Here is a 23,448-nt window from a genome sequence, read left to right on the forward strand (position 1 = left end):
TTCGAAATATATATATATATATATATATATATATATATATATATATAATATATATATATATATATATATATATATATAAAAATAAATATTAATTATCAAGGATGTTGATGAAAAATTATTAGATTGAGATTTTGATAAAAATATAAAGCAACATGTCATACACTTAAAAAATTTTCATATTAAATACTCCGAAAAGAAATTGTTTGACAAAAACCCAAAAACAACTATCTTATCACAAGTGAACTTTATATTATCATAAATAAAATTATTCATACCAATACACAAACAGTGGACGAAGGAAATTATAATTTCATTTTAAACTGATTATTTATTGAAACTCGTTTATCTTTATGTTTAGCAATAAATAAAAAAATGTATGTTTTTTTTAATCCATAAAAAATATATGTTGTAATTGGTAATTAATATGGTATATATTATCAATATATTATTAATTTTTAACTTTTGTCTCGATTTATTTCCCAACTGAATTCAAATGTCATGAATGCTGCGACTTAATTCTAATTTGTATTTGCATTTATTTTTGTGTTATTAAAGTTAATAAAAAATGAAAAATTTTCTTGTAACTAATTGCACGGTCAACTCAACTAATACAAAAAATTAGAACAAATTCAAAGACAGAAGGTGCCTAAACTAATGGCTAGTGGGTATTAGAAATTTTGGGAAAAATCTTCCGGGCAATTGCCCTGTTTTGCCCATATAATACATCCGCCCCTGCACACGACCATCCAAAAATCATCACTACCATTATCAACTATCTGACTAATTATTAGATACCAAATAATTTGACTGGAAACATTAAAATCTCGGTGATACCTAACGAGATTATCAAATGAAGACTGCTCAAAAAACGTTGTTCTCTCCTCATTGTTCAGATAATGATAAATCTTCTGGGAAGTCTCTTTATATCTCGACTCAATTGTCAATTTGACATGAAAAATTTCATTTCTTCCTAGTTTTGTTGGAAAATATACCTATTAAAAATAAAAATAAAACAAATACGGTAGGACAATTAAAAAAACAACCATTGAATCATAATTAGTTTTCTTAGGCACCCAAGCGTTGGGTCGACCCAAGCTTAGCCTACCCAAGGCTTGGGTCAACCCAAGCTACCCAAGGCTTGGGTAGCTTGGGTAGACCCAGGGTGACCCTGGGCACCCAAGCCTTTGGGTTGACCCCGGGTACCCAAGCCAGCCAAGACCCAAGCTAACAAAAATTTTGAATATTACCAGATCATTGTTAGCCATTTGATTGATGAATTTTGTGCTTGAATTGGAAGGTACGTGTGGGATGAGAATGGAGATTTGTGGAGAAATTTTGAGAGATAAAAGGGTGATCTACGAGAAGGGAGACGGGTGGTGCTTTGAGAATTAAAGATTTGTGAGAAGGGAATAGATTTAGGTTTTAATAAACATTTCAGATAAGTTAAATACAAGGACATATTGGTAATTTAAGTAATAAATCTTTTTTTTCAAATACGACACAATGGACTCCTTTTTACCTAAATTTCCCTGAATAAGACTCATCCAAATACATCATATGCAGAAAATTTTTGTTCAATATATAAGAAATCCTAGAGTTTTCAAATTGTACAATATCAGCAGGATACGAATAAATATGAACAGAGCATTCATTATCCAAACATCTCTCAAAAAAGATGGTAACTTTATAAACAAAATGATGCCAAGATCGGTACAAGGTCAAAAGACTCCAAATAATTGCACACAATGAATGAAAAACGAAGCCCAAGAGCATTGTACACGGGTAATGACAAAACTGGAAACAACAACTTCTTACCAAAAAAAGTGTTGATGGGGTTGATGGCTGCAAGATTCTTGGCAGCATTGCCGATATGACGTTCGGTTTTGTTGAAAGTTGTAAGAAGGAGTAATGCGATTGCCCTGATCGTTGGGTATGACCTCCACGCGATCGTGCCGCCACACGACCACACATGAATAAGTGGTGCCCAAACCGATTCCCACCGCCGAGCATTGGCTTTCTCCGGACATGGTATTCCACAATATACTACACTAGTGTGAAAGAGTAAAGCTGAAAGACTGTAAGCTTGAATTTAAAGCTTGAGGGAACTTTTGTAATTTTTTTTTATCCTTTTTTTTTTTGCTGCTCTGGGTAAACCCCACCCTGGACTAACGCAATAGCTTATCCTTTTTTTTTTTTGCTGCTCTGAGTAAACCCCACTCCGGACTAACGCAATAGCCTCAGTCAGGTAAACCATATTAGGCAAGCCCTGTGTGACAGGCTAGTCCAAGAAGGTGTTGGCAGGAGGAATCGAACTCTTGACCAATGGCCAAGAGTTCACATACTCCACCAACTTGGACACTAATACAATAGAGTATAGACTCCATATGTGTACGACAATATAATCCGTGACCCAATTAGCTGATCTCACATAAGAGGTTTTATGTTACTTAGAATATATTTTAAACTTTCTAAAATAAACTATGTATTATATTGTTTTTCTATTTTTCCAAAAGTTTCCCTTCTAAAAATAGTTTATTTCTTCTTCAAAATTCCGGAAAATTGTAGCCAACTATGATCTTTCTATTACTATATATTGTCATGATATAGACAATATGGATCCTCGGTGAGTAAAACGCTCATAATGGGTTGGTGGGATGGGGGAGACTCAAGAGTCACAACCCACCAAAACCTACTATTTGGTGAGATTAGGCGGGTCAACTCGAAAAATCTAACTATTTTTTAATTATATTAGGCGGGTTGAGATGGGTTCGTCAGCATCCCACCAAAACTCACCATTTGATGAGATGGGTGGATCCAACAAACCCAAATCATTTTAACAGCTCTGGTGGTGAGATCAATTGTGAACATTACCCAAATTAATTTTAATAATGATAATATTGTTCATATTTCATCAAAATTATAATAATTTTTTATACAAACTCATTACAAAATCCCTGAAACTAAATATTAAAAACAAAACTTTAACAGTATGAACATGTTATGCATGGACATGAGCGTTAGTTTTCTACTTTATAGCGAAAATTCATTTATATGCGATGTTGGAATAAAACACTTGTCTATTATTAATAATGTATGTCTCCAACTGCACAATATAATCGTATTTTGAGTAGGTATCTTGTCATACGTACGCTCTCATAAATCTATATTCATGAAACGGGTCATTTCAGTCCATACATACAATAAAAAATAATTCTTTTAGTATGCGATGTTGGAATAAAACACTTGTCTATTATTAATAATGTATGTCTCCAACTGCACAATATAATCGTATTTTGAGTAGGTATCTTGTCATACGTATGCTCTCATAAATCTATATTCATGAAACGGGTCATTTCAGTCCATACATACAATAAAAAATAATTCTTTTAGTATAAAAAATATAATTTTCATGAGTTGAGTTAGGTCGAAATATTGTCTCACCAAATTTCTCTATGAGATGTCTCACATAATGTTTTTTATTTTATTTTATTTTATTTTATTAATAATTCATTTTGTTTATGGACAAACGTGTTCTTCGTATATAATAACATCTGAATCTTAATATAATTAGAATGTAAGAAATAAATTATATTTCTATTTATATTTATCATTACTTTGTACAAATCTTCTATGAACAATTATATATAATTAATTACCTTAATCTTATCTCATATCAATAAAATGTCTTTGATGATAGGTAAAAATCCTATCATATTTTTTAATTATATTTTCGAGATATTTCGTAATATCACGCTATACACGTGAATCCAGTTGCCTTATATGATAGAATTCAATATGCACTGGGAATATATATAACTCTACTATTTTATAATAGTTGAGACTCTTATAAAATCTACCTTATTTGATTTGATGTAAGGACACCAACTTTATTTTCCATTTTACTCTCCAATTAATTTTCCACTATGTCACTAACTCCAAGAGAGAGAAAAATAGTTCTCTTATATACGCAGTAATATTTAGGGACAATTCCGTTCGATTCATTGAAGAAAATTGGTTCCTCAGTTATCGGTACGAGGTATTTATTGGGTACGATTGATTTTTTTAATTGCATCAACGGCGCCGTCTGCGAGAACACGAGTCTAAGATGTTGGTTACAACAATATAAGTGTTAGATGTAGACGCCGATGTAATCTCATCAAGAATGGCAGAACATGCAAGGAAACACAGAACAATGAATGAAAAAAGGACCATAAAATGATATATAGTGGTTCGGATAAATGATCCTGTATCCACTTTTTCCCATGGCTCAAATGCTTTCTTCAAGATATCGAAATCAGAGTTGTTTACACAATCAATCTCTATGAAATATCTTCACAATACAATGCACATATAAAGAATCAATGAGAGATACAAGCATTCAACTAATCTAATCTTTTGCAACTCAAGAGTAGGAGAGAATGATCGCATATGTGCTGGGATCCATCTACAAGCCTCTTCTATTCTTTTTATATGCATAATAATAGCGATGCTTCCAAAGTCGGGTTAGGTTAGTTATTAGAGCTTCAATCCTCTACGGATGCACCCTTGATCATCCTATGCTGTGAGACCTCGGTTCTAATCTTCTAATCTTGGGATAAACAATAATTAAGCATGCAAGAACCAAGATTAAAAGCAAAGGAATTTTTTTTTCCGGATGAATAGTGCCGCGCTCGATCGCACGAACTCGTGGGATCGAGCGCACCAATTTATGCGAAGTTGCTGCCTCAACAATTTAAGGGCCGCGCTCGATCCGACGAACTCGTGCGATCAAGAGCGCCCTTTGCCCAGAAAAACAACAGAAAACAGGGCAGGCTAACCAACTCCAAAAGCCAACAATCAATTCTTCCATCTAAAACATGAATCAACATATCCAACATGCATAATACATTAAAAGATAGTTCTAAAGTTATACATCCAATCCAAACTAATAGAACATGCCTTCAATCTAAGTTTACAATCCCAAACATAACGAATTCGAATATAATCTAAGTTCGATTACATATTCAACTTCTAAAACAACAAGACCTCACTCTATTAACTCGACCACCTACCATGCGATCTCTGACTCGGTCCTGCCCCACCTGTTGCCAAGCACACATACAAAGACAAGACAACATTCGGATAATTCGGTGAGAATAATATTCCCAGTAAAAGAGAAAAACATGCAATATCGAATAAGCATCTCAAAAAAAAATACATCAACTTCCAGATATTCAAATATCAATCATGCAATTCCAAGACAATTAAAAATGAAATGCATGTCTTTAAAACTCTGGGATTATCAAGTCCGGATAATCAAGGTAATCAGCTCTTCTCTTCCTCTATTGGGATCCCGAGGATGAACTATCACACAAAATAGCACCGACCCTCCACTCAGGGTGGATAGTGTATAATTCAATCCTCTAGACTCTAAAGAAACTATATTGAGTTATGTCGGTCATTGCAATAAATCACCTGTCAATGCCCCCTACTATAGTTCTCAGAACGTCTAACTCAAAATGAAATAAATTCATTGGCTCAATATGAATGCAATGCAAATCATAACTCATTCAAGTAAATCAAATAACATGCAAGTATGTGATTTTTCCGGAACACTCGAATCAAGTCGGATTCGAGTTAATCGTTCCATTCCAGTCTAAGTCATCTTATACCTCTTTCAAACGTCGATGCTCCAACCGGTTACAATCTTCGGAGTGATTCAACTCCTGAAATCTCACAACTCAACGGCCTTCAAACGAATCTGTACGGAGGTAAGAGAAGATCAATAATGACGATCAAACTCAATAGCCAAATATCATCAACTCAAAACGGTTCAAAATCCCAATTACAAACCGACGGCATAACGGCTATATTCTAATCAAACCGAAAATGCAGACAGCATAATATCAATCCAATAAACTCAAAACAACCAACCTTCAACCATATCAATCCAATTCCAACAAATCATAAAAACTCAACTTTCGAATAATCTTCCAAAAATCATAACAAATCCGAACGACGCTCTATTTCGAAATCGACAGAGAATAAACGATCAGAACTCTGCCAAGAACAACATACTAGCAACTCAATCGATTCTAACGACATTCGAAAAATATAATGTATCTGATCGGAGAAAAACTTACGATAGAACGAAGCTCTCGCAGCCATGATCGCTAATCTGCCTTCAGAAATAATTTCCAACAGACGGATTGAGCTCGGGGTGAAATCTAAAATCTTGAAACTCACGTTTGAGTTCTTAAATGGAGATAAGGCGTGTAGGGGAAGAAGAGAATGAGGTTGAAGAGTCAAATCCATGCTTAAATATCTAAAAAAATCCAAAATTGCGTTTTAGTCCCTGAAAAATCCGAAATTTGCAAAAAGGACCCTGATCAAAATCAAGTCGGCTCTTGAACTCTATAATGTCCAATTATCTCAAATAAAGTCAATTAAGATAAAATCGGGGCGTTACATATGCACTTCAAGCCATCCATGCAGTCGATTCCTCCCGTGATTAGGCAATCCAACTGATCATTAAATCTCTACTGACATGAGTTATTTTTAAGTGTTTTTATTACATGGTGGTTGTGTGTTTTGCATTTGTTTCCCATCATTTTGTTTGTGTTAAATTATTTTATTTTCATTTAGGGCTTTCTCATGCATTTTGTTCACTCCTCTAGATTTGTGATTGATTTGTCAGGAAAAAAAGTAAAACAAAGAGTTTGGCAGCAAAGGAGTGCGCTCGGGCCATCACTTTCTACCGCTCGAGCGCATAATTGAAGAAACCAAGAGAAAAAAAACAGAAGGGTGATGCGCCCGGGCGGTCAAATATTACCGCCCTCGCGCATCCTCGAGAAAAAAAGAGAAGCAGAGGCAGTGTACCCTCGCGCTCGGGCTGTCACTTCTTACCGCCCGGGCGCTCTCACGATTTGGAAATTTTAATTTTTCGGGTATTTTACATGGAAAGGACTTTTGGGCAATATATATAACAAAATTTGATGTTTTTGAGGGTTCGACATTGAAGAAGGATGAGAAGGCGGCTGCTGAAGATTTCTTAGCCTCGTTTTGAGTTTTCCTTCTTTCCAACTTTGAATTTTATGTTGAAAAACTTTGTTAGATTAATTTTTATTATGAATTTTAGTAGCTAAACTTTATTTTGTTAGAATTTAGGGGATCCTACCCCCGTAACACTTTTGTGTGATTGAATATTTTGGACGAATTGATTTTATATTCTACTAGTATTTGATTTTGTCATTGTTTTATTGTTCTATGTTGAAGAGTAGCTAACTTTAACAAAGTTTCGTATGCTTTGAATTATATCGAGAGATAGAGATTCATAATTAGGACAAGTGGCTTGATCAGTAGACTTAAAATAGGAGATATGATATTTAGTACATGTTGATAACCGTAGGTCACCAGGTTGAAAGTTATGGGATTTCAAAGAGCGCAAAGCAATCGGTAATTATAAATAATAGGAGATATTTGATTATATACATTAAATTGAATTAGGTTGGCATAAATCGAGAGGGAGTGTCGATAGATCAGGAAATCCTGTCAAAAATATGCGTAGAAAGTTGAATTTCATTCGTCCAGTTCAATTAGAGGAAATGTGAACCAAGATTCCAACAAATATTCTCATATTATATTATCTTCTTAGGAAACATTTTCATTCCTTTTATTTAAGTGATTTAAATTTATTTCGTTAGTTGATAATTTTAGTCATTAATTATTCTAAAGAGTTTCGTTACTTTTGTTAGAGAAATTAGATAAACAAATTTTTGTTAAAATAGTCCATGAGGACGATACTCGTACACAGTACCTTTTACTATAACTTGATTCATGCACTTGCGATAATTACGAGCGGAATTGAGGAAAATTTATATTTATTTTAGTTGTTAGTATTTACTCGATCAAATTTTTGGCGTCGTTGTCAGGGACTATTAATTACTTTAATTTGTTTTATTTAATTTTCTGTGTAAAAATTTTAATCATTGGTTTCATCTGTGAATTGCAGGATACTCTTGCAGTGCATGAAACATTCATTTAATTCGGAACTCCTACCTCTTGATCCTGAAATCGAAAGAACTTTTCATAGGAGAAGGAGGCAACAAAGGATTGCGATGGCAGAAGAAGAGCAACCCAGACAGAATGTGAATAGATCAATGTTGGAGTGTTCTCAACCATCCATAAATGGAGCTAGTCCTAGCATCATTCGACCTGCATTTCGAGCAAATCAATTTGAGATCAAGCCAGCTATCATCCAAATGATTCAGAACTCCGTCCAATTTGGAGGAACTTCAATTCATGATCCTAATGCCCATATTGCAAATTTCTTAAAAATTTGTGATACATTCAAACATCGTGGAGTTTCTGACGATGCCATTCGTTTACGTTTATTTCCGTTTTCCTTGAGAGATAAAGCTAAGGCTTGGCTAAACAGTTTATCTGCAGGTTCCATCACGACATGGGAGGATATGGCCAAAGCATTTCTCACAAAATACTTTCCTCCCTCCAAGTCCATGAAATTGCGTACAGACATTAAAACTTTTTCGCAATCGGAGCAGGAGACACTGTATGAAGCATGGGAGCGCTATAAGGATTTATTAAGGAGATGCCTACATCATTAATTGTCGGACTAGCATGTGGTACAAATTTTAATTATGGTTTATTGTCTACTAACCGTAATATGATAGATGTAGCTGCAGGGGGAAACCTGTTAATAAAAATCACCAAAGGAAGGCTACGAGTTGATTGAGGATATGGCATCAAGCAATTATCAGCATCAACATGAGAGAAATGCAATGCAAAAATCCACAGTAATTCATCAAGTAGATGTGTTTACTTCAGTGGAGACTCATCTTGAAGTCATGAATAAAAATATTTATGAGCTAATTATGGGAAGTTTTTCAATGCGCATTCAAGAAGTGTGGTGTGAAAAGTGTGGTGTTGAACATTTCATTAAAGACTGTTAGATTGGAAATCCATTCTATCAACCGGAGGGAGTTATAGTAAATCATGTAGGAAATCAAATCCACCCTAGGTATGATCCTTTCTCGAACACATATAATCCAGGGGGGAAACAACATCTGAATTTCTCATGGGGAGGACATAACAACAGGAAGTATGGGAACCAAAATTACAGAAAACAACATCAAGAAGAGAAATCAAGCTTGGAGAAGATGATGCAAAAGTTTATATCATCCTCTGAGACCAGAATGCAGAATCAGGATGCTTCGATAAAGAATTTGGAGAATCAGATAGGGCTGTTAGCTAAAGCAATGTCCAGTAGAGATCTTGGTACCTTACCAAGTGACACCGAAAATAACCCCAAAGAGCAGGTGAAGGCCATAGAATTAAGAAGTGGAAATAAAGTTGAAACTGAGAGACAATAAACGAAAGCGACATAAGTCATTGATGTACCTGAGAAAACATCAGGTTAGTCCTCTAATTCTACACCACCACCCACATCACAATCAAACTTTGTTATTCCACCACCTTTTCCTACAGCTCTCAAGAAGGCCAAGCTAGATGCTCAGTTTGCGAAATTCCTAAAAATATTCAAGAAATTGAATATCATCATTCCATTTGTCGACGCATTGATGCAAATGCCCAGCTATTCCAAGTTCTTGAAGGAGATTCTTTCCAACAAGAGAAAATTAGAAGAGCATGCATTGGTCATTTTAACAGAAAGTTGCTCAACACTGGTTCAGAACAATATCCCTCCAAAGCAAAAATATACACGGAGTTTTTCTATTCCTTGAATGATTAGTGATATTCATTTTCAAAAAACATTATGTGACTTAGGTGCTAGCATAAATCTGATGTCATACTCTGTTTTTAGGAAACTGGGTTTGGGGGAACCAAAATCCACAAGGATGTCATTACAGTTGGCTGACAGGTCTATAAAACATCCAAGAGGGATAATAAAGGATGTACTGGTGAAATTAGACAAATTCATCTTTTCGATGGATTTTGTAGTACTGGACATGGAGGAAGATTTGGATATGCCGCTTATTTTGGGAAGACTTTTCCTGGCGACAGAAAAAGCACTCATAGATGTCCAAAAGGGAGAATTACTTCTGAGAGTGGGAGATGATAAAATTGCCTTTGATGTTTTTAATGCGCTCAAATGTTCACATCTTTATGAGGAATGTTTCAGATTGATGTTGTTGACTCACTTGTTTATAATTTTGTGCAAGATACACTACAAGAACCTTTAGAAGCCGCACTTGCATCTCATTTCCATGAGGAAGACATCAATGAAGGAAAAAAAGAAATGACTGCTTACTTGAATGAGAATCAACCTGTGCGAAGAGGTGGCAGGCTTTACAACAATTTGGTGTACTTCAAGATTTTGCAATGCGGCAATTGCAAGTATCACCCTGATTGAAGTTATTCTCGTTACTGGAGAATAAGTATCAAAGTAATCAAACCCTCCACATTGAAGGTAACCTTTTATTACCAATATGGATTTATACTTATCTATTGTTCCATCTTATTTCATTTTTTGTTTAAAAATCAATTTATAACCTAGTGGTTTGCTTCCCAGAGGAAGTTCCACTAGTTTCCATGTATGGTTTGCAAAATGGATTCCATTTCTGAGTTTATAGCTTCTTTCCATTGAGGTCCTTCAGATGAATTCACAGCTTTTTTTAAGCTTTGAGGTTCACTTTCCATCATGAAAGTGATGAAATTCGGACCTAAGGATTTCTCAGTCCTAGCTCTCTTGCTACGTCTAGGTTCAACCTCGTACTTAACCTCTTGTTCTTTTTCCATTGTCTCATGTAATCTTTTGGATGAACTAGGTTCTTCCTTATATTTGCAAGAAAACACATGTTCAAAGAACGAGGAATTTCTTGATTCCATTATCGTATTCTTATGAATGTCAGGAATTTGAGATTGATATACAAGGAATCGATAAGTGCTGTTGTTGTGTCTATATCCAATGAAAATGCAATCAATGATTTTTGGTCCAAACTCACCTTTTTTGGAGTACGTATGACTTGGCAAGACAACCCCACACTCGTAAGTGTTGGTAGGAAGGTGCCATTCCTTTCCTCATTGTCAGATTCCTCAAGATTTGCAAACATCTCTTTGTCACAGCAAACATGGCGAGTAGCACCAGTGTCGATCTACCACTCCCTTGGGTTTGAACCCACTAGATTAACTTCAGAGATTACACCACATAGATTCATGTTCGAAACCTCTTGAGATATGTTCTCTACCATATTAACCTCTCAGTTTTTCTTCGAGTTTTTGCACTCAGAGACCTTGTGACCATTTAACATAATAGTTGTAGCATTTCCCAAATAAATTTTTCTTCGAAATACCTCCTTTTTGTCTCATTTTCATCCTTTTGTTGGAAGGTGTAAATTTTCTCCTTTTCGATCTTTGGCCATGCTCGACAACATTTGCTTTAGCAAAAACTGGAGAAAACAATTGTCTTTAAGAGCTCTTGTTGTCTTCCTCGATACGAAGTCGAACAATGAGTTCTTCAATATTCATCTCCTTGCGCTTGTGTTTCAAGTAGTTCTTCCATGCTGGTGGTAGCTTTTCAACAATGGCAGTCACTTGGAAGGATTCACTCAATGTCATCCCCAACCGGCTTGGATTCCACCATATTAAAATGCAAAAAGTGGTCTACGAGAAACTTATACTCGGTTTTGTATTTTCTTTCAAGGGATTCCAAAAGCTCCTTGGCCGATTTCTTTTCGCAGTACATATTGTAGAGCCAGTCGGCCAATCCATTCAGTACGTAATTTAGGCAAAGGAAATCAGAATGATTCCATGCCTCCAAAGCACTGACGGATTCCACATCTCCCTCACCATCCTTGAGTTTAGGAGCATCCTCCGAGAGGAATCTGTCCAGGTTCAGCATCGTCAAGTAAAAGAGTATTTTCTCCTTCCACCTCTTGAAGTCCACACCAATAAACTTCCCTAGATTTTCTCCGTGACTGTTTGTAATAGGAACAACAACACCACGTGGGGCAACAGGAGAAGCAACACGAGTTGGAACCATGACAAGAGGAACAACAGGAGTAGTCTCACTTGAAGCAGAAGCCATTTCTGAAACAATTCACGTAATGAGCACAAGATATGTTTTAAGTTTGTTAGCCAAAATGCTAAACTCAAATTGAACAGAAACAATATACTAAAAACAAGTAATGATCGTAGTACAATACAACAGTATAACAAGTGCGTAAATACTGAATAGTAATAAACAAATGATTAAGCAGTAAGGAAACAGTAAATCAAACCAAGGCCTATAACTAATATAGTTTCCTTAAAACAAATTCCCCCACCCCTCCTTGGAGTGTGCTGCGAGGATTACACGGACGTCTTTTTTCCAGGATACAATGGAGAAACCTTGTAATAGCCTATCACGAAGGCACTACACCAACAAACAAAGATTGTACCTGAACAATATCACATCCACGAACTGGACAGGAGCAAGAAGAACAGAGTTCAAACAAAAATGAGCTCGAATTTTGTTGTGTGTATTGAAGGAGTGGAGGTTGCCTCTATTATAGGCACACAGGTCCATCTGAAAGGCCAAAAATTAATAAAATAAAATAGCAAAAGGTGGCCAACACTGGGTATGCGATTTTTGTCTTGATCGGTCCGACATTCGACGCACCCAATAGCCTAGCACGAAGGCACTACACCGACGAAAAAAGATTGTACTTGAACAATATCACTTCCATGAACTGGACATGAGCAAGAAGAACAGAGTGCAAAGAAAAGAGGAGCTCGAATTTTGTTGTGTGTATTGAAGGACCGGAGGTTGCCTCTATTTATAGGCACGGGGGTCCATCAGAAAGGCCAAAAATTAATAAAATAAAATAGCAAAAGGTGGCCAATATTGGATATGCGATTTTTACCTTGATCGGTCCGACATTCGACGCACCAATATTGCGCTCGTAACACCTGCACACAAATCAAGTCTTTTCCATTTACATCCACGAACCATATTGTTTATGATAGGTTGGTTGTTGATTAAATTATTTTTGCACGTATTAAAATTTTAAGATGTTGGCTTCCACGAAAGCAATGCATGTCAGAAGAAAAACTACCGTATGAATTGCATCAAGCAAATCCACTGTCAAGCCCACCAGCCACCAAGCTTTGGATCCACCTCCTCTTCGGATCTAAATATATTTATATTGAATGATAAATAGTATTTGTATGTAGTTTACCGTAATGTGTGACTGTGTGAGTTTTTTTTTATAAAACTATAGCTTGAATTTAAATTCAACCCTCGAATGTCATTTATTTACTAAAAAGCTTAATTGAGTAATATATTACTGCAGGGAAGAAAAAATAAAAACATTTGATAGATGCAGGTAGCTGCCTGCTGCTGTCTTTTTAAAATTTTTATTACTTTTTTAAATCTATCTAAACCAATTTAAAATTTAAAAACAACAGGCAACAACGGATTTTTTTAGTGTTTATGAACTTGAGAAGTACAATTGAAAATACTACATTTATGCAATTAATGAAAAAAAAAATGTCACATATCAATATAAAAACGAGCACAGAGCATAATGCATTAACATATACCTGTTAAACCTTATTACATAATATACTTTTTTATCACATGCATCGAGTGTACATATACCGTTAGTATTATAAATTAAAAGTACTAAACTAAGAAACTCACACTAATTGGCAAAGGGTAATGCTATATATACATAGACCCTTATATAGAGGTGTACACGTTCTATTAAATTAGGAAAGAATTTCAAATTTTTTTAGGTTTATGTTGATCGTGTTAGTCGAGTTCGAGTCGATTTCTATTGATTATTCAGATTTGGTTTGAGAAATTCGTAAAGTTTTTGTAATTATTTCAAGAATTAAGAAATAATTACTATATTTTTATATATTGTATGTTTGAAAAAAAATATTGTATATTGTATCATAGATTTTAAACATGTAAAAATTATTTTGTAAAACATTGATTTTTAAAAATAATTTTTATTATGTGTAGTAAGTTTATTTTAAATTTTGTATACTTGGACTTTCAAATTTAAGTTATATAGAACTATATACGTGAAATTTTGTTATTATGTATTTAAATCAAAATATATTAATTATTATTATGTGTATTTAATTATTTTTTAAAAAAATTTAAAAAAATCAAATATTTTTTGGTCTAACCTGAACCCCAAAAATCAACCTTAATCCGATAGTAACTGATCAACTTGGGTCGGGTTCAATTTTGACACCCCTAAAATTTCACAATAAATAATTAAATTAATAATATTTTAGTTAAGAGTTTTTTTTTAAAAAAGATAAACAATTGTAGGTTAAAAATAAAAATATTTTAAAAGAATTTGATAGATTTTTTTGAGCAAGACAAAAAATTGTAGGTTGAAAAAAAAAAGAAATTTTAAAAGAATTTGAAATTATTTCCTAATTTAATAGGGTGTGTACACCTCTATGTAAGAGTCTATGTACATATAGCATTGTCCATTGGCAAAATTTTCATTGATTTGATTGGAAATAATATAAGGGTGAATTGGTGTTCAGTCTCTAAATCCAAAAGCAAATTAAGAATCAGTCCCTTGTCAGAAAAAATTTGTTTGCACTCCCTGGACCCACATTATTTTTTTCGGATAAAATTAAGTACAAACCATTAAAAATATGGTATAATGTTTCCTGCTCTAGCTAATGAAATAAAATGTAAAAATCATTATTTTTAGGCACTGCTTGGTAGTGGATGAGATGATTGGACAAAGCAGCGAATGATTGATCAATCAAATCTTAATCTACACCAAAAAAATGTCTGCTTAAAAAAAAATGAAAGCTTTTGGTTTAAATAAGAAAGGAAATCAAAACAATGACGTATTAAGCTAGAAGATTGACCACCACTTCTTCCTCCTAATTACCCGACTACTCTTCCCCATAATAGGATCCCAAATATTCTTCAATTCCTTTGTTTTCTTCTCAAACACATGTGCTTCTGCAGCTTGGTGTTCATCCAACCACTCCATCGCAGATTTTATCCCGTCTTGGATTTTTTCGGCATCGGCAGCTGGTAGTTTGAGACCAAGTTTCGTGGTCATAAAAGCAGCCCTGGTGCTATACACATAATGCTCCAGAGAATTTTTCGCCGCGAACTTCTTTCTAATCTCTTCATCTTCTATCCTAAATCTTTCTACTTCATTCAACTTTCTTTCAATCTCGTTCTTGGACAACAAGCTGTTGATATGGTTGATTGTAAAACTCTTCTTATTGCCAGTTGCTCTGTCTTCAGCAGTTATGTTCAAAATACCATCAGCATCGATCTCAAAGCACTCGGTAACTTTAGCAACGCCTCTGAGAGCAGGAGGAATGCCATATAAACTAAATGTACCTAACAGAATGTTGTCGCTCGCTCTGGCCCTTTCACCTTCATACACTTTAATCCATAGATTAGTTTGGTCGTCGCACATAGTGGAAAACACCTTTTCCTTCTTAGTCGGAATAGTGGTATTCCTGGGGACTATTACAGACATTATATCGTCCTTCACATACACACCAAGAGATAGAGGTGTGACATCCGATAATATGAGGTCTTGGATTTCATTATTACCTTGTCCTGTCAAAAGCAGAGCTCCTTACCATCGAAGAAATCCTCAAGCAATTGCTGCACCTTTGGAATTCTAGTAGATCCACCAACAAGAACCACTTCGTGTATCCTTTTCTTGTCCATCCCGGCATCCTTCAAACACTTCTCCACATGACAATGCATTCCTCGAACAAGTCTACGTTGAGATCGTCAAATTTGGCACGTGTTATTGTAGAGTGAAAATCAAATCCATCACACAAACAATCAATTCCAATAGTTGTGTGTGCCGTAAAAGACAAATTCCTCTTTGCCCTCTCACAAGCTGTCCTCAACCTTCTCAATGATCGCGGGTTGTCGCTTATGTCCCTTTTGTGCTTCCTCTTGAGTTCTTCGACGAAATGGTCGACCAATCTGTTGTCAAAATCCTCTCCTCCGAGGTGTGTGTTGCCCGCGGTCGACTTAACCTTAAAGACACGCTTCGCCATAGTGAGAAGTGAGACATCGAAAGTGCCACCGCCAAGGTCGAAAACAAGTACATTCTTTTTAGAAGATTTACGTGACATTTTGTCGAGACCATAGGCAACGGCCGCTGCAGTTGGTTCAACAATGATACGCAAGACATCGAGCCCAGCAAGGAGTCCGGCATCCCTGGTTGCCCGCCTCTGGGAGTCATTGAAGTAGGCAGGTACGGTAATAACAGCTTTCATAACTTTAGATCCCAGAAAAGCTTCTGCAATCTCCTTCATCTTGCAGAGGACCATTGAAGAAATCTGTTCCGCAGCGAATTGTCTTTCTTCGCCTTTGTAGGTGACCACAATCATTGGCTTGTTGTCATGAGAAACAACCTTGAAGGGCCAAAGCCTCAAATCTTTCTGTACCAAAGGATCGTTGAATGTCCTACCAATCAATCTCTTTGCATCTGCAAAAATATAATTTATACTTTGAGATTGTAAGACTAACACTTAAATTGTTGAAGAAGTGGGAATGTTAATTAATATCTCACCAAAAACAGTGTTGGTCGGGTTGACGGCCGCTAGATTCTTGGCTGCATCGCCGATGAGACGTTCGGTTTCGTTGAAAGCTACGCAAGAAGGCGTGATGCGGTTGCCCTGATCGTTTGGTATGATCTCAACACGATTCTGTTGCCACACGGCTACGCATGAATAAGTGGTGCCCAAATCGATTCCCACCGCCGCCGGAGCTTGACTTTTCCCGGACATAGTTATCCGCTGCAATGCGTGAGGATCACTAGTGTTTTAGGAAACTGAGAATTAAGATTGATCAAGAGTTAAAGATTAATTTCTAGAGTTTTAGGGAAATAGGAAAACGAGTTTTACGTATATAATATTTGAGTAAGGGGAAAGGTTGTCACGATTGATATCGAACTCGAGATTTCGTTCTATACCTGCGATATTATTGCTATATGTTATCGACAAAAAAAGAAAATTTAAACTATTAAAATATTTCCTTCCGTGTTATCAATATATTTGAATTCTAACATGATCTTATTGATCCTACCAAAAAAATAAATAAATAAAAATTCACAAAAATTACTATAATATCGTCTTCTCTTTAATCAATTTTGTGTGATGTATCTCTTATCACATCCATACATTAAAAAAATATTACTTTTGTATTAAAGTATTATTTTTTACTTTAAATATAGATTTGATTAATTCATCTCACAAATATAGATCCGTTAGATTGTATCCAAAACTCTAGTAAAAAAACTAATTATTACAAAATTATTTATCGCTAAAAATGTTTTATATACATCGTTAATTGATAATTGATCATCAACAAATATCACTTGTTTGGTACAAGTTTGAATTTTCCATCCTGTTTCAGTAAAAAAAAAAAAAAAAAAAAAAAATTTCCATCCTGTACATGTAACAGGGAACTCATCCCACTTTTCTAGTGAGATCGCTTTCACATTTCCAACTAACGATAAGCTACACTATTACTATTACGCAATGTTTGGTTCAATTGTTATGATTATTGAATGATTATTAAAAAATGATAAAAACATGATAAATAAGGATTGGTAATTTGTGTTGAAAATAATATTGTGTTTGGTTTGATTTTTAGGAATAAGATTAACTAATGGTTTAAAAATTTTTGCCAAAAATACCATTTATATTTTATTGGATGGATGATTTTTAGGTTAGAGGGAAAGGGTAATTATAAAATTTATGTGTAAGATAAAAACAAGGATAAATAATACTAGGGTGAGTGGAGGGTTTAATTAACCTACCATAAACCAACTTTATCCTTTCTAGGTTAGATTAGATTGTTTTAATAAAAATCCTACCAAACAATGGATTAAATAAAAAATCACACACAAACCTACCTAATCCTATGTACCAAACACTGCGTTACTATTACTATTACTATTACTATTATACCTTTTAAAATTGAACCAAAGCTACATTATTAATTACTTTATTATTATTAGCGATCGTGACACACACGATGTATGTGTAAAATAATAAATAAATTCTATATAAATAAAAAAATTAGGAAGATAAAGAATAAATAAATATATTGATTAAAACAAGTTGATAAGAGGTTCTTTCAAATTTTAAATTAAATATGATAATGAATTCTATCAAACAATAAAGATATTGTATAGAGTAGAAATCATTTCTATGATAATGAATTCTATCAAACAATAATCTCTAGGTGCTGATGTCACATTGACCAACCAAATCAGTTAGTGCAAGTGTCTCAAGTTTTATATAGAGTAGAAATCATTTCTATGATAAGGTGACGATATAGAAAATTATAGAAATTGAATTAATAACGTCTCAGCCACTAATTATAAAGGAAAGAATACGAAATCTATCATAATACTCACGTACTTCTCCGACAACACTCCATTTGTTTGATCCAAGAAATGGACAATGTTTTGTCAATGTATGCTTTACCCTTTTTGTTTTGTTATGATTTGTGAGTGGATACCCTTGGATGACCCTCTTACTGGTATGATCCTTGCAGCTCTTGGTGCCTGTTTATGAGATACAATGGTAAAGATAATGGCTGGTGAAAGCTTTTAGATCTCTCTTTCAGCAAGGATATTGCATGTACCTTTGTCTTTCAAAATAAACTTTCATGTGGTTCACGCAATATAAGAGTGGTTAAGATTATGATACATATGTTGAGATTGTATCTCATGTAGCATAAATAAATTAACTAATTTATCATTATATAATTCGATTCTCGTAAATTTGATGTGTTCATCCCATTATTTATGTTGTATATATCTTACGACATAGGTAAACTTGACCAAAGTTTTTAAAATAAAAATCAATACTTTTCACAAAAAAATTGATACGTATATCATAAAAACTAATAATTTTTAACATAAAAATAAAATTTTCACAAATTTTTTTTTAAATTATTTCAAATTGACATATGTAAGAAGTAACACTTTTATCATAAAAAAATAATACTTTTGACTAAAAAAATAATATTTTTCATAAAAAGTAATACTTTTTATGTCAAACTTGCGTCCGTTAAAAAAATTTCACATAAAAAATAATACTCTTAACATAAAAAATAATATTTTTCACATAAAATTAATATTTTTTTATGTCAAATTAGCATAATTTATAAGTAATGTTTTAATGTAAAAACTAATACTTTTGACCAAAATATTAATACTTTTTACAAAAAAAAAATAATATTTTTTATGTCAAACTTGCATAAATTAGATAATATTTCACATAAAAAAGTAATATTTTTATCATAAAAACTAATACTTTTAATATAAAAAATAATACCTCTCACTAAAAAATTAATACTTTTTATTTAAAATTACAAATATTATAATATTTTTAACATAAAAAATAATAATTTTGATTAAAAATAATAATACTTTTAACAAAAAATTTAATATTTTTTATGTTAAACTTGCATACGTTAGAAGTAATACTTGTCACATAGAAATTAATATGTTTATCATAAAAAATAATACATTTCACAGAACAAGTAACACTTTCAATGTCAAATTAACATATGTTATAAGTAATGTTTTTAATGTAAAAACTAATACTTTTGGTCAAAATATTAATATTTTTACAGAAAAAGTAATACTTTTTATGTCAAACTTGCATAAATTAGATAATATTTTTCACATAAAAAATAATATTTTTATCATAAAAACTAATATTTTTAATATAAAAAACAAGATTTTTTACTAAAAAATTAATATTTTTTTATTTTAAATCACAAATGTTATAATACTTTTAACATAAAAACTAATACTTTTGATAAAAAAAATAATAATACTTTTAACAGAAAATTTAATATCATGTCAAACTTGCATATGTTAGAAATAATAAATGTTACATAGAAACTAATATTTTTATTATAAAAAATATTACCTTTCGCAAAGCAAGTAATACTTTCAATGTCAAATTAACATACGTTATAACTAGTATTTTTCACATAAAAACTAATACTTTTGACAAAAAATGTAATACTTTATTTTCTTATGATGATTGTTGGTGAGGTTTTACCACCATATTTCTCGACATGTGATGTTCATGCCTTCGAACTTATTCTTTATGTAACTTCTCAAATAGAATATCTTTAAATTTTTACAAAATTAGAAACTAAAATTACAAGTTACACATGAGAATTCGACACTGAATATATATAGCGGTAAAAACTTCACCAACTTACACAAAACTTAAGAGTAAGCAGCAGATGAATACTAATAAACTTCAAGAAGGAAAACGTTCAAACTACAATTTGCAAGCATGCACAAGTGACCTCGATGCTAGATATGTCCATTTCTTCGGTTATCCTAGATAATTTGGGTTTATAAAATGGCCAAACCATTAAGATTATGCTCATAGACATATAATTCTATAATCCTATTAATTAATTAATTAATTAATTAAGATAACTAAATACACAAAAGTTTTCTTCGAATCTACTACATTGTGAATACCATCTCTTAATATTTCAACATGTTTGGTAGTAGCTGTTTCGGCAGCTTGCTTCTCATTTTGTTTATTCTTTTCTACAGCTCGTTTCTCAGCTTCTCCGAGAGCTTTAGCTATTTTAGTTCTCTTGGCTTGACGATTGGCCTGCATTGATTCAAAAATACCAGAAAAAGCAGCTATTTAAGACACAACACAAATGGTGGATATGGAATATATGGATACATGTGCACATAACCCTTGCTACAACCAAATTTTTTGGCTAAATCTAAGGCATCAAATTTCATAAGTTTGTGTACGTACGATTGAGCAACAATTTTTTTTCCCGAGCAATTTTCCAATGGTTGGAAACTATTGGAGTATATGCATACATAACATGATGATAAGATATGGGAGACAATACCAAGTTATGATATCTAAATAAATATAATGTATTAAAATTTTGTTCTCATTTTACGGTATATAAACAAGAACTAAGTGATACGATAGCAGTGGAAAAAAAACAATACATGTATGAATGACTGTGACATCCACTTCAATTTATCAATACAATCGAATTATTTTTTGAAGAATTGCCTAAATTTGAGATATAACTGAGTAGTTGTCAAAACAAAGAAAGAAATAATTGAGTTTAAGCATGCATCAGGCTTACAAAAAAAATATTTAAATGATACAAAAATGGAAAGAACCTCTTTTCAACTTCAATCCTTTCTTGACGCAACTTTTCTTCCATTAGAGCATTTTCTTTTCTTTTGCCTCTTCACTGGCTGCAACGTCTCTTATTCTTCTTTCTTCTAGTTGTTTGTAATCTCTTTTTATAGCCATGAGGTGATTATCAAGTCCTTCAACACAGCAATGCGATGATTCAACGAAGTTGTAAGAAGGCCATAATCTCGTTAAAATTAAAATATAAGAGCTGACATACCAGAGCATTGCAATATAAATCAATATAAAGCTCTAATACATAAATTTTATGCACCCATATTAAGAATGAAATTTACCAGTTTCAACAAAGTTCCAATCATACTATCTGAAACACTTGCGCCATTTCGAACGTTGAACTAAAAGATATGTGTAACGCCCCGATTTTATCTTAATTGACTTTATTTGAGATAATCGGAGATTACAGTGTTCAAGAGCCGACTTGATTTTGATCAGGGTCTATTTTTCAAATTTCGGAAATTTCAGGGACTAAAATGCAAAATTGGAGATTGTTAGATATTTAAGCAATCTTTGACCCATTCCTTCACCCCATCCTCCTCCTCCATCGTCTCTCCCTCCATTGAAGAACCAACGTGAGCTTCCAAGCTTTCCATATTTCCTCCCGAGCTCGATCCGTCCGTTGGAATTTTATTCTGAAGGCAGATTAGCGATCACGGCTGCGAGAGATTCGTTCTATCGTAAGTTTTTCGTCGATCAGATAGACTTTTATTTTTGGATGTCGTTAGTATCGATTGAGTTCCAGTTATATTGTTCTTGACAGAGTTCTGATCGTTTATTCTCTGTCGGTTTCGAAATAGAGCGTCGTTCGGATTTGTTATGATTTTTGGAAGATTATTCGAAAGTTTGAGTTTTGTGAATTGTTGAAATCAGATTGTTATTGTTGAATGTTGGTTGATTTGAGTTTATTGGATTGATATTATGTTGTCTAGGTTTCCGATTTGATCAGAATACAGCCGTTATGCCGCCGATTTGAGTTTTGGATTGTCAATCGGTTTGAATTGTTTGAACCAAGTCTTCGATTGAGTTGTATGTAATCTCCAGCCTTTATTACTTTTTTTACAGATTGTTTGAAGGCCGTTGAGTTGCGAGGGTGCAGAAGTTAGATCGTTCTGAAGATTTGAGCCGGTATAGTATCGAATTCTTACCGTATGAAGTAGAATCGAGGGAGTATTTGAATGAGTTTATTGTTGTTGTTTCCAGGTTGGAGCATCGACGATTGAAAGAGGTATAAGACGACTTAGACTGGAATGGAACGAGTGACTCGAATCTGACTTGATCGAGTGTTCCGGAAAAATCACATACTTGCATGTTAATTGATTTACTTGAATTTATTGAATGAGTTATGAATTGCATTGCATTCATATTGAGCCAATGGATTTTATTTCATTTTGAGTTAGATGTTCTGAGAACTATAGTAGGGGGCATTGGCAAGCGATTTACTGCAATGACCGACTTAACTCTATATAGTTGCTTCAGAGTCTAGAGGATTGAAATATACACTATCCACCTCGAGGGGAGAGTCGGTGTGATTTGTGTGATATTTCATCCTCGGGATCCCAATAGAGGAAGAGAATAACCGGAGTACTTTCTGATTATCCATACTTGATAATCCCGGATTTTAAAGACATGCATTTCATTTTGATTTCTCTTGGAATTGCATAGTTGATATTTGAATATTTGGATGTTGATGTATTTTATTCTGAGATGCTTGTTGATATAACATGTTTGTCTCTTTTACTGGGAATGTTATTCTCACCGGATTATCCGGTTGTTGTCTTTGTTTGTATGTGTACTTGGCAACATGTGGGGCAGGACCGAGTCAGAGGCAGCATGGTTAGGTGGTTGAGATGATAGACGTGAGGCTTTGGTGTTTTAGAAGTCGATTTGTAATCAATCGTAGATTATATTTGAACTTGTTTTGTATTGTATTTCATTAAATAAGCTAGACTGAAGCATGTTCTAATAGTTTGATCTTGTATAACTCTAGAACTACCTTGTAATGTAATATGCTTGTTGGATGTGTTGATGCATGTTTTAGATTGAAGATTTGCATGGTGGTTTGAATTGTAGAAATCCTGCCCTGTTTTTGATATTTTCTTGGCAGAGGGCGCGCTCGATCGCACGAGTTCGTAGGATCGAGCGCGGCCCATCATTTTGTTGAGGCAGTGGGACTGCATAAAATGGTGCGCTCGATCCCACGAGTTCGTAGTATCGAGCGCAACACTTGAGTTTTCCCCGGCAGTACTTGAG

The 23,448-nt window shown here is 33.8% G+C and overlaps 1 protein-coding gene, 1 long non-coding RNA gene, 1 other non-coding gene and 1 pseudogene across 3 annotated transcripts; 1 reads left to right on the top strand and 3 right to left on the bottom strand.

Annotated features, from left to right (window-relative positions):
- Positions 1–116: 116 nt before the first annotated feature.
- LOC140893413 (uncharacterized) lies at positions 117–1,379 on the bottom strand. The gene is made up of 3 exons (XR_012153132.1): positions 1,248–1,379; positions 835–992; positions 117–732 (listed from the first exon to the last, which is right to left on the bottom strand). It is a non-coding gene; the product is annotated as an uncharacterized lncRNA (long non-coding RNA).
- A 6,717-nt stretch (positions 1,380–8,096) lies between these two features.
- LOC140890171 (uncharacterized) lies at positions 8,097–10,366 on the top strand. The gene is made up of 5 exons (XM_073297930.1): positions 8,097–8,548; positions 9,095–9,314; positions 9,417–9,666; positions 9,781–10,088; positions 10,136–10,366. The coding sequence occupies exons 1-5, from the start codon at positions 8,097–8,099 to the stop codon at positions 10,364–10,366; spliced, it is 1,461 nt and encodes a 486-aa protein (XP_073154031.1).
- On the bottom strand, positions 8,499–8,605 carry LOC140893644 (small nucleolar RNA R71). The gene has a single exon (XR_012153238.1). It is a non-coding gene; the product is annotated as a small nucleolar RNA R71 (small nucleolar RNA).
- Positions 10,367–14,732: 4,366 nt separating the features above from the next.
- On the bottom strand, positions 14,733–16,746 carry LOC140890172 (heat shock cognate 70 kDa protein-like; annotated as a pseudogene).
- Between the last annotated feature and the right edge of the window lie 6,702 nt (positions 16,747–23,448).

The sequence above is a fragment of the Henckelia pumila genome, chromosome 3 (genome assembly GCF_033568475.1).
Source record: "Henckelia pumila isolate YLH828 chromosome 3, ASM3356847v2, whole genome shotgun sequence".
NCBI classification, from domain to species: domain Eukaryota; kingdom Viridiplantae; phylum Streptophyta; class Magnoliopsida; order Lamiales; family Gesneriaceae; genus Henckelia; species Henckelia pumila.

What these genes read in the sequence shown, in the direction of transcription:
- LOC140890171 (XM_073297930.1), top strand. Translation starts at nt 8,097, where the DNA reads ATGGCAGAAGAAGAGCAACCCAGACAGAATGTGAATAGATCAATGTTG. An exon ending in ATTGGTCATTTTAACAGAAA is followed by an intron (nt 9,667 to 9,780) that starts GTTGCTCAACAC and finishes TATGTGACTTAG; the next exon opens with GTGCTAGCATAAATCTGATG. An exon ending in ATGATAAAATTGCCTTTGAT is followed by an intron (nt 10,089 to 10,135) that starts GTTTTTAATGCG and finishes GGAATGTTTCAG; the next exon opens with ATTGATGTTGTTGACTCACT.